We start from the raw sequence: 13146 nt of genomic DNA on the forward strand, positions 1-13146 counted from the left end.
CCTGTCTGTAATAATCAGCTGGCATTTTAAACAAGTGTTACAAGCTGTAACAAACACATCTGACAAAGTAAGAAGGAGCCGGGGGCCATACGTGAAGGTTTGGAGGGCCACATGCAGCCATAGAGCCACCTATAGCCCATCGCTGCTCTAGAGCAAAATGTAGTTTTTGCAAAGGACGTAGTTTTACCATCCAGATCTGAGAACCAGTCACAGAGAATGCAATAGTGCATCACAGGGGAAACAAGCTTTGCCATGTACGGCTCATTTTTGTTGCTTTGTAAGCGACCCCCACTGATGTTGACAGGCAATTATCATCTGTTGCTGTCTATTGTGGTCACTGCACTATGAATGTAGCTTGGATGCCATGATATAAATAGGGGTCATTCGTAGTAAATGCTTTGTCAGTAAACAATGATGTTGAATCTTGAGATGAACTCTTGAGGATTCCACTGTGCGTCAAATGGTCATTAAAGTGTCAGTGTGTACTGACAGATTCTTTACCATAGAGGTGAGTGATCCCCACTTTTATAGGCATTATTGTGAATGCTGCACATGGGGGTTAGAAGGATGGCTAAATTCCAGTGTGAATGCATCCTAAATAATACATTAAGTAGGACTGTGGGACTGTACTGTATGAAACTGCAGCACATTCACCATACGAGTTATACGATGATCAGTGAGATGCTCAAAGAGATTGACAGACAGAGTGATATAGCATCCAATCATTATTGATGATTGATCCATAAAATCATACACTACTGACCCCGACAGACTCTTCTGGTGTCCGCTTCTGACTCCTGACGCACGTACCCTAAAGTATATTATATTCAGGATAGTGCCATAATGTTTTGCTGTCATAAATAATGTATATTCGGGTTAAGTATACTATGCCTTTTTTTGTTTTTTGTTTACTTAATGGATTATATAATCTTTGAAACCATTTAAAATAAATTGTGCAGCATGATATTTTCTTTCCTTATTCCGCTGTTTACATTATCCTTTAGTGAACTTTTACTATTCAGTTGTGCGATTCGTTCCATGGTTGCCATGGTACAAATTATTTGACTCATTCACTTGATTATTGAGGACATTGCTACAACAATGAGTCTGTTTATTGTAATTATGCATACATGTAAAAATGTGTATTCTGTCCTACTGGACTCGCAAGAGAGTAGACCTCCCTCCCAGAGAACACTTCTCTCTTTCTTGTGATGTGGGTGGGACAATGATGACGCAGTTCATGTGTCCGCCGTGTGAGTATGCCATTTCCATCAGTGGGCAGGCCTGAAAATGTGACTAGCGTTATCAAGACCCCTAGAGGAATGGTCCAAAAAGTATGTTGAATAGTCTACAATAAATGTTCTTATTTTTTAACTGGCCAAAAAAAAAGCAGATGAACGCTGGTATTGGTCACCAGTATAGTTAATATTTATTAAACTTCTATGTTTGATATAAAAAACGATATAGCAATCATATGAAATTGTCTCTTTCAACACAATAAACTTGGCAGGTGTATGCATAAATATCATATAACAAAATTACATATTTTGTCCATCCAGCTCAACCATATTGCATAGCATACAGAAACACTAAAGGAGTCCAATTTTTTGAATATATTGGTCCTTATGAGGAACAGTAGTCCACCTGTAGTCTACTCCAGATATAGATGTTTAAAAGTTCCCAATTATGCCTCTTAAGAAGGCAAAAAATAAATTGATGTCTTTTGTAATTGATGTAATATGTAATTTGGTTATCTGATATTTATGTATACACCTGCCAAGTTTATTGTGTTGAAAGATACTTTTAATGTTATATGATATATTTATAATATTTTTTTTTATATCAAAGATAGAGTTTTAATAAATATTGGCTATTAAATATTCCATGGATTATAAGTTTGTGAGCAGGGCCCTCTTACCTCTCTGTATGTATTACCAAGTATTGTTTTATTATGTTTTGTTCCCAATTGTAAAGCTTTATGGAATCTGCCTGCGCTATATAAATAAATGTTGATTATGATGATGAACTATACTGGTGACCAATACCAGCACTCATCTGTTTTTTTTGGCTTGTGTTCAGTATACAACAGGGTACAGTACCTGTTAATGATTGAGCAGCGGTTTGGTCAAGCACCATGATATACCCATCAACACCTAATTTGTTTTTGTGGTTTTTTTTGTTTTTTTTTTACTGTTTGTATCTAATTGTTTATTTGTCCAAGTGACCACCGACCTCTTTGGGATGATTTTTATAAAAAATAAAACTGTATATCAAAAGTTTGTTGAAACTTATTATGGGTTGTTTACTCTCTCACTGACCACCGGTAAGTCATCTGAATTTAAAACCGTCTGGTTCCTCTTTGCAGAGTTATTTTAAAGTTGTAGTTTTTTATATATGTTTCAAGAACATAAAGTTTATTATTTGCAAGATCTAATATGATCTCTTGTAGATGAGCCTTATTGACTTTAAGACCCCTATTCAGTATGACCGTAAGGAAATTCCCAGTGACACTGCAAGCAGACCCGATCGGTTTAGGACACTGCATTGACCCCAATACGCTCATTGCAAACAAATAGAGCACCCAACTAAACTATAATTACTGCATAACTGATTGTAGTGCATAATTAAACCTTTGAGTAATTTTAGTAAAGAACACTCGGTGGCTCTGATTCATTAAGGAAAGTAAAGCAAAAAAATTAGTACGTTTTCTCCCGGACAAAACAATGTTACAATGCAAGGGGTGCATATTAGTTTATTATTTTGCACATAACTTATATACTGGATACTTTTTCATGTAGCACACAAATACTTGCTAGTTTTATTTTGACACTGACATAAAGTTGATCTAGGACATGCCCTTCCCCAACTATAAATCTGTCCCCACATTTTAAATTTAGCTCCCCCTCCAATGCGACATGGTTTTGCCAAGGTGCAGGGTTTCTCATTTTTTTTCTGCTTTACTTTCCTTAATGAATCGGCCCCAGTGTGTCTAGGTGATAGATTGACTTTAAAAATAAGGAATCTTGATGACAATTTTTTATCGCAATTAATTAGTCGACTATCCACTTTGTTTTCTTAATATCCATTACAGTTCTCTTAAATAGTACAATACTTTGTTTTCCACGGACAGCTCTCGAGTTCGGTGGCATTGGAAGGTAAAGGGCAGCTGAAATTCACCTCTGGGCGTTGGAGCCCTCATCACAATTGCACACAGGTTGCCACGGCCAACGACACCGCCATCCGCGGCTGGGACATCAGAAGTATGAGGTAAGAAATTAGCACTTTTCCATTCATAAGTAACCAGGACATAAACTTGTCAGTCAGAAGCTCAGATTCTGAATGTAAAATGATTGCCGTCATATCTGGCCTTTGGTTTGTGATTAGATTTTTGTAATCCTCTTGTGCCTCAAGCAACATTATTTCATTTAAAAATAAATAGAATAAAACCATTTCCTTTTAAAGAAACTTTCTCTCTGCTCTTTCTTTGTGTGATCCTATTTAAATATATATTTTACAGGGGAAGGTTTGCTTTTTTTAAGAAAATAAAAAGTAATCTGGTGATTACGCATCGTTTTCAAATGTTCTTTTTACCAAATAATTAGATTTTCTCATTTGTTAACATCCTACATGCTGCACAACTGCGCTGATTATTATCAAAATATTGGTCAATTTGATTGATTGTGTCTAAAAACTTCCTTTTATTTATCAAAGGTGGAACTGATCATTATATTGTCAAATAGGTTCGGGCAAAAACCATTTGGTAGGTTTACGCTTGACAACATTGAAATTTAAAAGCAGAACAAAATCAGGCGTATTAGGATTATCTGCTGCTCAACCTAATATGGCTGGGAGCACAGTACTCGTCCTGCATTAACAACAGGAACAGTGTTGTTTTAAAAAAGTTAAAACTTAATGACAAACATGACCTGCATGCAATATTTTACAGTCAGTCCCATCGCTAACTAGCCGGGGATGATTCTCTATAGACCAGTGAAACCATGAGTGTAGAATCCTCCTGTTATAATGAAAACCAGCTACCAGGACGATCAGCGGGAGGCTTATGGCCTATATCAGGGACTTGGGGCAATAACAGCCACCTTCCTTTTTGAGGGTTACCAATCCTGCACTAAAGTGGGATCTGGCTCCCCCAGACTACAGCTTCACCCCCCCCCCCCCCCCCCCTGCATACGAGGAGATCTGGGTAATAATTGAGTGGGACCCATGGAGTGCCATCTTTGTTCTTATATAATGGACAGTAAAGAAAATATTTTTATAAAATTGCCAGTAAAAATATTTGAATGGGTCAGTATCCATAGTCTTTGCATGCATGTATTTAATAAATCATAAATCGCTACAGAACCATATGCATAACCCCAAGAGACTGATCCTGTTGCCATTCTTGTGATTTACAATGGACAATACAAACATAGATACAACCATTCCACAAGCACCATCTCACCCCAAGCGACAATGACATTTTACACACATACACTTTTATGTGCCTTAATGTGCATTAAGTGTGATCATTTTACAGGGCACACAGGTCTATAAATATACATGTATACGATATTTATGTACACAGTGTTCATGTGAGATATTCCAGGAATGTTTCTTCATAGAGTTTACACCAAATATAGAAGCTGAGTGCCGGGGCCATCCTGACTTCAGCTCTGCTCCAGCTAAAAACAAATGGTTATATCCTCTCTATCTCCAGGTCTTGGCTAAAGTAAATGAGCACAGTGACTTTGAGCAATAGGTTATTGTTGGGCTATATTTGGTATTAGCTGGTCCAAGTGGCATATTTATGCAAACAAAAACAGAACATTGATCAGCATTGTAGCAGTTTGTTATGGGTTATTACAACAGTCGTCCTGTTGATACAAATAGAAGGTTATACCAACTAGCTAAGGGTATAACTATATAATAGCATTCCACAGTGGCCTAGTGGTTAGCACTTCTGCCTCACAGCACTGTGGTCATGAGTTCGATTCCCGACCATGGCCTTATCTGTGTGGAGTTTGTATGTTCTCCCTGTGTTTGCGTGGGTTCTTCCGGGTGCTCCGGTTTCCTCCCACACTCCAAAAACATACTGATAGATTAATTGGCTGCTATCAAAATTGACCCTAGTCTCTCCCTGTCTGTCTCCCTCTCTGTCTGTCTGTCTGTCTGTGTGAGTGTGTCTATATTAGGGAATTTAGACTGTAAGCTCTACTGGGGCAGGGACTGATGTGAATGAGTTCTCTGTACAGCGCTGCGGAATTAGTGGCACTATAAAAATAAATGATGATGATGATTCCATGCGGCTGCTATGGGGCCCAGTAGCACAAGGGGTCTTGTTCAGGAGGAAGAATGGTCCACTAAAGTACACACTTAATATGGCTTCATGGCAACTTTATTTTTTCAAGCTGTTATATGTTTTAGAAAATAATGCGGATAAAATGACTGTATATATTATGCAGACTAATGTACTAGATTGCTACTAATGCATTTAGTAGTCTGCTCTATTGGATACTGACTGGTGATGAAGCAGACATTGCGGTGGGTACTACTTTATGGTGGTGCATAGAAGGCCCCATCACATTTTTGCCAGAAATAACTAGTTACACCTCAGCAGCTGGACCTTGTTTAACGTTTTAAATAATGTTTGAATGACGTTTTAACAACAGCATGTATTTAACAAGGCAAGAGATATTACATGGGCAGAAAAAAAAATCAAAGGCAAATTTGCAAAGGTAACACTGCTAGTTACACAAACATAATTTAGGATATCATATGGGGGCTTCTATTGATAAGTATCTGTAGAACATCACAGATATTAGCTAACAGACACCAAGAGAAAATGATTTAAGATATATCTTGATAATCTGGAATTCTGAAGTTTGCAGGAAAGTACTTGGGGCACACATGTGCTGTACAAAATGTTATTATACCTTGTGATGCACTAAACAATTTTAAGACCTTGAAAACAAAATATAAATGACAGTGTCTTAAATGAGTTATTGAGGTGTTTCATTTCAGCCTCATTTTATTTTTCATCCTTTTACAATTCTGTTTAGTATTTTATTTTGTTTTGCTTCATACCCTAACCTAACACATGCTTTAATTTCTGTAAATGATGATTTTGTTTGCATGCAGTCATAAGACAACATTCTAAGTCTGGCTAATAAGAGAGATTTTTTTTTTAAGTCGTGGTTGTGATTTTGATAAGCGCCGGAGTGATGTTATACACATGCGTTGCTATAGCGACCTAGGTCTGTGCAAGCTTTTTTAAGATACCGATTATCCCCTTTGCACACAGTAATTTATCACTAAAGTGAGGAGACAGATCTTTGCTATAACGGCTGTTGCCTTACCAGTGGGGGGAGAGTTTTAGATTCAGGTTTGTATGTCCTGCTTTCACCTGAAATCCTGCATCTGCGGCATATTTGTTTTTGTAAACTATCTGCTTCTTCCAGGTATTTACTTGGATTTAATTATTTCTACAGATGTCATTTTAAATGAGCTAAATAAGAACCAATCAAATGGCTTTTGTGTTATATATACTACAGACAGGTGATTGTTACTATGAAAGAGTTGTATTGACTCCTTGGTGGGGTCTGTTTTGCAAGTATGACCCAAATCCTGCTGTACCTATAACCATTTGCTGTATACATTCTAATGAACAAAATACAGCATTGAGTAGTTCAAATTGGTTTTCACACTACTCTGTTCACATTGGAAAATGGTGCAGTGGTGAGGGCTGGCCATAAACTGTGCACTCTCTGTACGTCCAAAGCTGCAGGTGACTTAGGGGCTGTATACACTACTAACGAGTGTATGTATGATACGAAATAGACCTTCCACCCAAGTGGAGTTTTTTTTCGAGGAAATATTTGCCTCTTTGCTGCTTCCTGCAGTCTATTTTATAAATGGGATAATTTACTCCCTACAGAGGTAACCAAAAACTTCTGTAACCACACCAAAGCATATCTTCCAACCGCCCCAATTTAAGGGGAACAGTCCCAATTTTAGGGCGCTGTTTCCCATCTCAATTGGGCAGCTTTGGCCCGATCGATGAGAAAGTTGGGCAGAGCAGCAATGAACGAGTGCTGCGTATGGCAGTGAAGGGGTTTGGAAGAGAGCGAAGGAAAGAACAGGGCAGTCTAGCGCTGCAAAAGTGTCCCTGTCCCGCTGGAGGTACGCAACTTAACACCGCAGCATTCAATTCATATTCGTATGCAAAGAACACTTTCTACGAGTTACAATTTCTGGGAGGGGGCGAGGAAGGGGCATTCACCCATAGTCCAAGCTTTGGGCATCTCAAAGGTACTTTATTTTCTGTGGTATCTCTTGCTCCAGCTACAGGGCTAGTCTTAGTCCTGACTACTAGCGATGGCAGTCACCAATGCTGCTATAACATGTGTTTGCAATCTGGAACAACTGTAAAAATGTATCTTATGTTCAGTAGACATTAAGGACATCCTTATAAACGTATTTCATGGTGCGTTCTTATTTGAAGTTATATTCCACATAGGTATTGGACATACCCTGCAGTGTCTTGTGTAGTAGAGCTGGGCAGACCGATATCTGAACTCATTAGCGCACATATACTCAGATGTGCTCCTTGTTGAAGTTAGGCGTATGCCCGAGTTCCGTGCTTGTTAATACAAAGGCAGGTTACACTCAGTATACGTACCTTGAGGAATCAGGTTCCTAGTATCTGTATAAGAGCAGATCAGCAGTGTTGGGAGGGGGGCTTGTTAGTAGGGAGTGTGGAAGGTCCCCCGAATGCTGCAGGGGGACCCTGACTGGCAATTAGAATTGTGTTATTATTCCCAGTGAATGCAAAGCAAAAAGTGTGTGGTAAGGAATTAAAATTAGCGTTACTAGCTGCGGGTTGAGCGTGTGGGACAGACTGTGCTAAGCACCCAGGGACTCATTTTCAGTTAGGCAGCACCAAATTACCTGTAACACAGCAGCACTAGCTGCTTATGATCACATTCCAGTGTGCAGTAAAATTATCCTTTACCTTCGATGCTTTTGTTCATTGATTTAAACTTCACCTTTTTAATTCAAATATGCTACTTCTTTAACTCTAACTAGTATTGGACAGTACTGCAGATAGTTTCATATTTCATATAGGGTCATATTTTAAGTTTGTCACTTTAGCTATATCAGTTTACTTGGTTGATGTGAGCAAAAACCCCATTACATTTTATTATATTTATTTTTTACCTACTACCTCCTATTTTATGCACTCAGGCTACTACATCACTGGTTGCTCACTTGTGAGTTGTAATTACCATCCAACCAATGATTTCATTTTGTCAAAATATCTAGAATACCTTCTCCTCAGAAATTCTGAAGTTAAACCTCCTATGTGGCTACCATTGCGACAAGTGTTAGATTTTTAGTCCATCTGATCAATGAACAAGTTTTCACGTTAAGCTATATTTACCCATAGCCGAATTGCTCTATGCATGATCCCAAAATGAGAGTGATTACCTGTTACCCTGTCATCGCTCGCACATACAGCACATGATCTTGTTTTTCCACATCAATTTGCTAATCCACATATATGTCAAAGTTGGACAGGAGTCTGGTACCTTGGAGCTCAGATTGAGCGACTGGTCTACCTGTGTACAATCGGCTTTACTTGTTATTGGCTAAATGTTTACTATGTGTAGAATTTATTTTTTTTATTATAATAATAATAATATAAATAAAAATAACAATCATAATGTCATCATGATCAAAATTATTGAAATTAGAGGGTGCATTTTCAGGGGCGTTTCTTGCCATGCAATTGAGCGCACAGACAATTTCACTCCATAAAAGGACTTGAATTTTGCGCCACTTCAGAGCTTTCATCCTATACTTTTAATGGGACTTCTTTTGCACATGTATGTTGCACTTTGGAATGTGCATGTTTCGATTCTCTCTGAGCACTGGCCCGAGGATATCTCTCTCATGATTAACATAACACATAGATTAGGTTGAACCGTGCAGTATTTCAGGTGAAAAATGGAAACATTTATTTTACGGACAGGAGTGGTAGTAAAGTGATCGGATGCTAGACATTCGCACAATGATCCTCTGCAGATATTTCCCTGCACATCTAGGTGCACTCAGGGCCGGATTAACCCGAGGTTTAACTGGGCTACAGCCCAGGGGCCTCGGGCATCCAGGGGGCCCTTGACAGAGCTCAGCAGAATTATTGATCAAGACAGGGGCGGGGGCGCCCCGACCCGATCAATGCTGAGCTCTGTCACTGCAGTCCTCCTTCTACGGCGCTCAGTAATCTCCTTACTGAGGAGATCTCGCGAGAGTGTCACGAGATCTCCTCAGTAAGCAGTTTACAGCGCGCCGCGGAAGGAGGACTGCAGTGACAGGTGAAGGTAAGCGCTTGGGGGGGGGGACGGTTGGCTAACAGGGGGGCCAGTCTGCTAACGGGGGGGGGCCTCACGGGGGAATGGGGGCCCCCTTAGCCCAGGGGCCTCCATTCCGTTAATCCGGCCCTGGGTGCACTGTTAGGCTACAGAGGCTTCTCCTGAGAACAGAGTGTAGGGTGGCACCGTGACTGCACATTCAGGCACATAGGTGCAAATTGGTAACATTTGTAAATGACCATTTGTGAATAGTAGATAATATTACTAAAGTGATTTCATGCATTCAAGTACTTCCAGGACATGGTAGTCAGTCAACTCCATTGTGATGGCAGCTTTATACGGTATTCAAAAAACTATGATCCCATGTACAAAACAAAAAGGTTCCTGCTGTTTTGAGTTACAGCTGAACGTTTTTATTGATACGGGGTAAAAATAAATTCTTAACGCATTTCAAAGTCTAACACAACTTAAAATGCTTAATATGTTCATGGATAGGGCAGTCTACCACTTTGCAATCATTTATATTTGAGGCTGTGGTCTCCCCTTTACAATCATTTATATATAAGGCCGTGGTCTCCTACCTTACACACATTTATATCTGAGGCAGTGGGCTCCCACCTTGTAAATATATATGAGGCTCTGGTGCAGGAGATGAGTAGGGGCATCATTGTTCAGGTCGGCTGCAGTGTTAGAATTATAATTAGGATGTTACATGTATAATATAGACACCAGTACATCCAGGGGACATTACAATGAACATCACAATTGTGTATAATTTTATCTTATGTATAAATATAACTTTTGAAAAAGTATATCTTTTTCATTTTTAATGTTTTATGCCTGGAGATTCTGCAAGCGATAGGAACTTAGTATGATTACTATATATCTGTTAAGGTTGTCAGTAGCCCAGAGTCTGAAGAGATATTGTTAAGTGAGACCTATCTGCTGTGCAAGTCTCTGCTAGAAACACAGAGGACCTGACACAGTACAAATCAATAAGACCGGGAGAAAAATGTACCTTGAAATGTTATTGTAATGTTGATAAAATGCAGTGCCGTTTTTAAAAGCATAAAACGTGAAATAAAAAACACATTTACATAAGTGTCCCTTTAATTTTTTTTTACAGATATCTGGATAAGGTCAACTTATAGTATGAGTAAAATATATTCATGAAATGTGGAAGTTTATAGTGGGATTTTTGTCTGCATTAGCATTTCCACAATAAAAATAGATCAATAATTAAAATTTAACAATGAAAGAAATGAAAAAAATACATTATGCATGGTTTATCGCTGGCTTATTTCAGAATTGACTGTTCCAGACATGTCTCCTAGAGAAATTCTCTGCGTATGGTTAGCGATGGCACAGGTTACACAAAGTTATTTGTTTATTCTCTTCCAGGCAGATCTACTGCATAGACAATGCCCACGGCCAGCTGGTTCGAGACCTCGACTTCAATCCCAACAAACAATACTACTTGGCCAGTTGCGGGGATGATTGCAAAGTGAAGTTCTGGGATACCAGGAATGTTAATGAGCCGGTGAAAACTCTAGAGGAGCATTCTCATTGGTGAGGCTTGCAGGGCTTCTGTTTCTCAGTGTTTATTTCTGTTGTATGCAAAGCAAGCTGTTCCATTTATATCATGCTGCCTAGATATAGGCACAGATGGCAGCGCAGCAAACTCAATACGTATGTGTTTAAGCAAACAATAGACCAAACACAGAACTAGATGGATTAGCAGAGGGAGATGTGTGGACATGTCTGTATCGACATCAGTATTTATGTGTTGCATGTGCGATTGCAGTAATAGGGAAGCAGGACATGTAGCTTTATCACTGTATTACAATATAAGTGCGTTATGTCTGGGGTCACCGCAGTTCAGCAGAAACTCACCTCCTTGCCGGTGTTACAGCTGCATCTCCAGGCAGCCTGGCGAGTTTTAAATGAATACTTCACTCTAGCAGGTTGGCCGATTGGTGAACCATTCATGTCCAGGACACTGGCAGTGATGGTATTTGGAAAGCTTAAAAATAGTATGTGGGTTATACTAATTGTAAGATGGTAACTAAACAAAAAATGTAATATTTTTACTATTTGTGCTTAACTATTTAAATATAAGAAGCATGCACACAACTATTACCACCTATGCAAACAGATCAGGTAGGGTACATAATTGTAACAGAGAAAATGTCGGTAGTTAACCTGCCAACATGAAAGTGTCAGGAGGCTAGATGCTGACAGGTTGACAATGGCGGCAATAAAAGAGCAATGCCATCGGGTCTGCCAGCTATACCCCGGACCCACTGGCATTGGCCTTTTAATGTCGGCACTGTGATTGGCGACATTGTGCATGCCGCCAATCACACTGTAGACATTGTCAACCACTCTGCATTTAGCCTGCCAAAATTTTCATGTTGGCAGGTTAAGTGCCGACGTTTCCTCTGTCACAATTATGACGGCTGACGAACAAATCAACTATCGTCAAGATCACGGTCGATAGTAATATTCAATGACTGTATTTTGAATATATCTATATACATCTTTATAGATATAGATAGGCACAGTATAAATTAGACTAAGAAATGGAAAGTGTATTCCTAGTATAACATTGGAAACATGGGCTAAATCACCCAAGGGTATGAAGAGGTTAAATAAATATAATATAGAAAAAATATGCATGTGAAAAATATATCATTACTGAAAATGAAAACAATTAGCATAAAGGACAGATGGTCATTGGAGAGCATAACATTATTATCTTTTTTTATATAACGTGCAGCACTATTATGCAGTGCTGTATATTGATGGGACCATGATACAAACAAATGACATACAATGAGATGAAACAGGAGGTAAAAATCACCCTACCAAAATGAGTTTACCATCTAAGAGATGTGGGGTACACATAAGGTTCATGAACATAGGCACTGTGCTACTTCTGGCTCCAGGCAGTTTGTGATTGCAGACACTGTGCTAGTTCTGACTCCAGGCAGTTTGTGATTGCAGACACTGTGCTAGTTTTGGCTCCAGGCAGTTTGTGATTGCAGACACTGTGCTAGTTCTGGCTCCAGGCAGTTTGTGATTGCAGACACTGTGCTAGTTCTGGCTCCAGGCAGTTTGTGATTTCTGACTCCAGGCAGTTTGTGATTACAGACACTGTGCTAGTTCTGACTCCAGGCAGTTTGTGATTGCAGACACTGTGCTAGTTCTGACTCCAGGCAGTTTGTGATTGCAGACACTGTGCTAGTTCTGACTCCAGGCAGTTTGTGATTACAGACACTGTGCTAGTTCTGACTCCAGGCAGTTTGTGATTGCAGACACTGTGCTAGTTCTGGCTCCAGGCAGTTTGTGATTACAGACACTGTGCTAGTTCTGGCTCCAGGCAGTTTGTGATTACATACACTGTGCTAGTTCTGGCTCCAGGCAGTTTGTGATTGCAGACACTGTGCTAGTTCTGGCTCCAGGCAGTTTGTGATTGCAGACACTGTGCTAGTTCTGACTCCAGGCAGTTTGTGATTGCAGACACTGTGCTAGTTCTGACTCCAGGCAGTTTGTGATTGCAGACACTGTGCTAGTTCTGGCTCCAGGCAGTTTGTGATTGCAGACACTGTGCTAGTTCTGACTCCAGGCAGTTTGTGATTGCAGACACTGTGCTAGTTCTGCTCCAGGCAGTTTGTGATTGCAGACACTGTGCTAGTTCTGGCTCCAGGCAGTTTGTGATTGCAGACACTGTGCTAGTTCTGACTCCAGGCAGTTTGTGATTGCAGACACTGTGCTA

At 39.6% G+C, this 13146-nt stretch overlaps 1 protein-coding gene across 3 annotated transcripts in view; it reads left to right on the top strand.

Annotated features, from left to right (window-relative positions):
- Positions 1 to 13146, top strand: part of EIPR1 (EARP complex and GARP complex interacting protein 1) — a 181404-nt gene that overhangs the window by 156082 nt on the left and 12176 nt on the right. For all 3 annotated transcript variants that reach the window (XM_075201500.1, XM_075201502.1, XM_075201501.1), the window contains 2 exons: positions 3131 to 3267; positions 10770 to 10937. In XM_075201500.1, coding sequence (XP_075057601.1) covers positions 3131 to 3267; positions 10770 to 10937 — 305 coding nt within the window. The remainder of the gene's footprint in view (positions 1 to 3130; positions 3268 to 10769; positions 10938 to 13146) is intronic.

The sequence above is a fragment of the Mixophyes fleayi genome, chromosome 3 (assembly GCF_038048845.1).
Source record: "Mixophyes fleayi isolate aMixFle1 chromosome 3, aMixFle1.hap1, whole genome shotgun sequence".
Classification (NCBI taxonomy): domain Eukaryota; kingdom Metazoa; phylum Chordata; class Amphibia; order Anura; family Limnodynastidae; genus Mixophyes; species Mixophyes fleayi.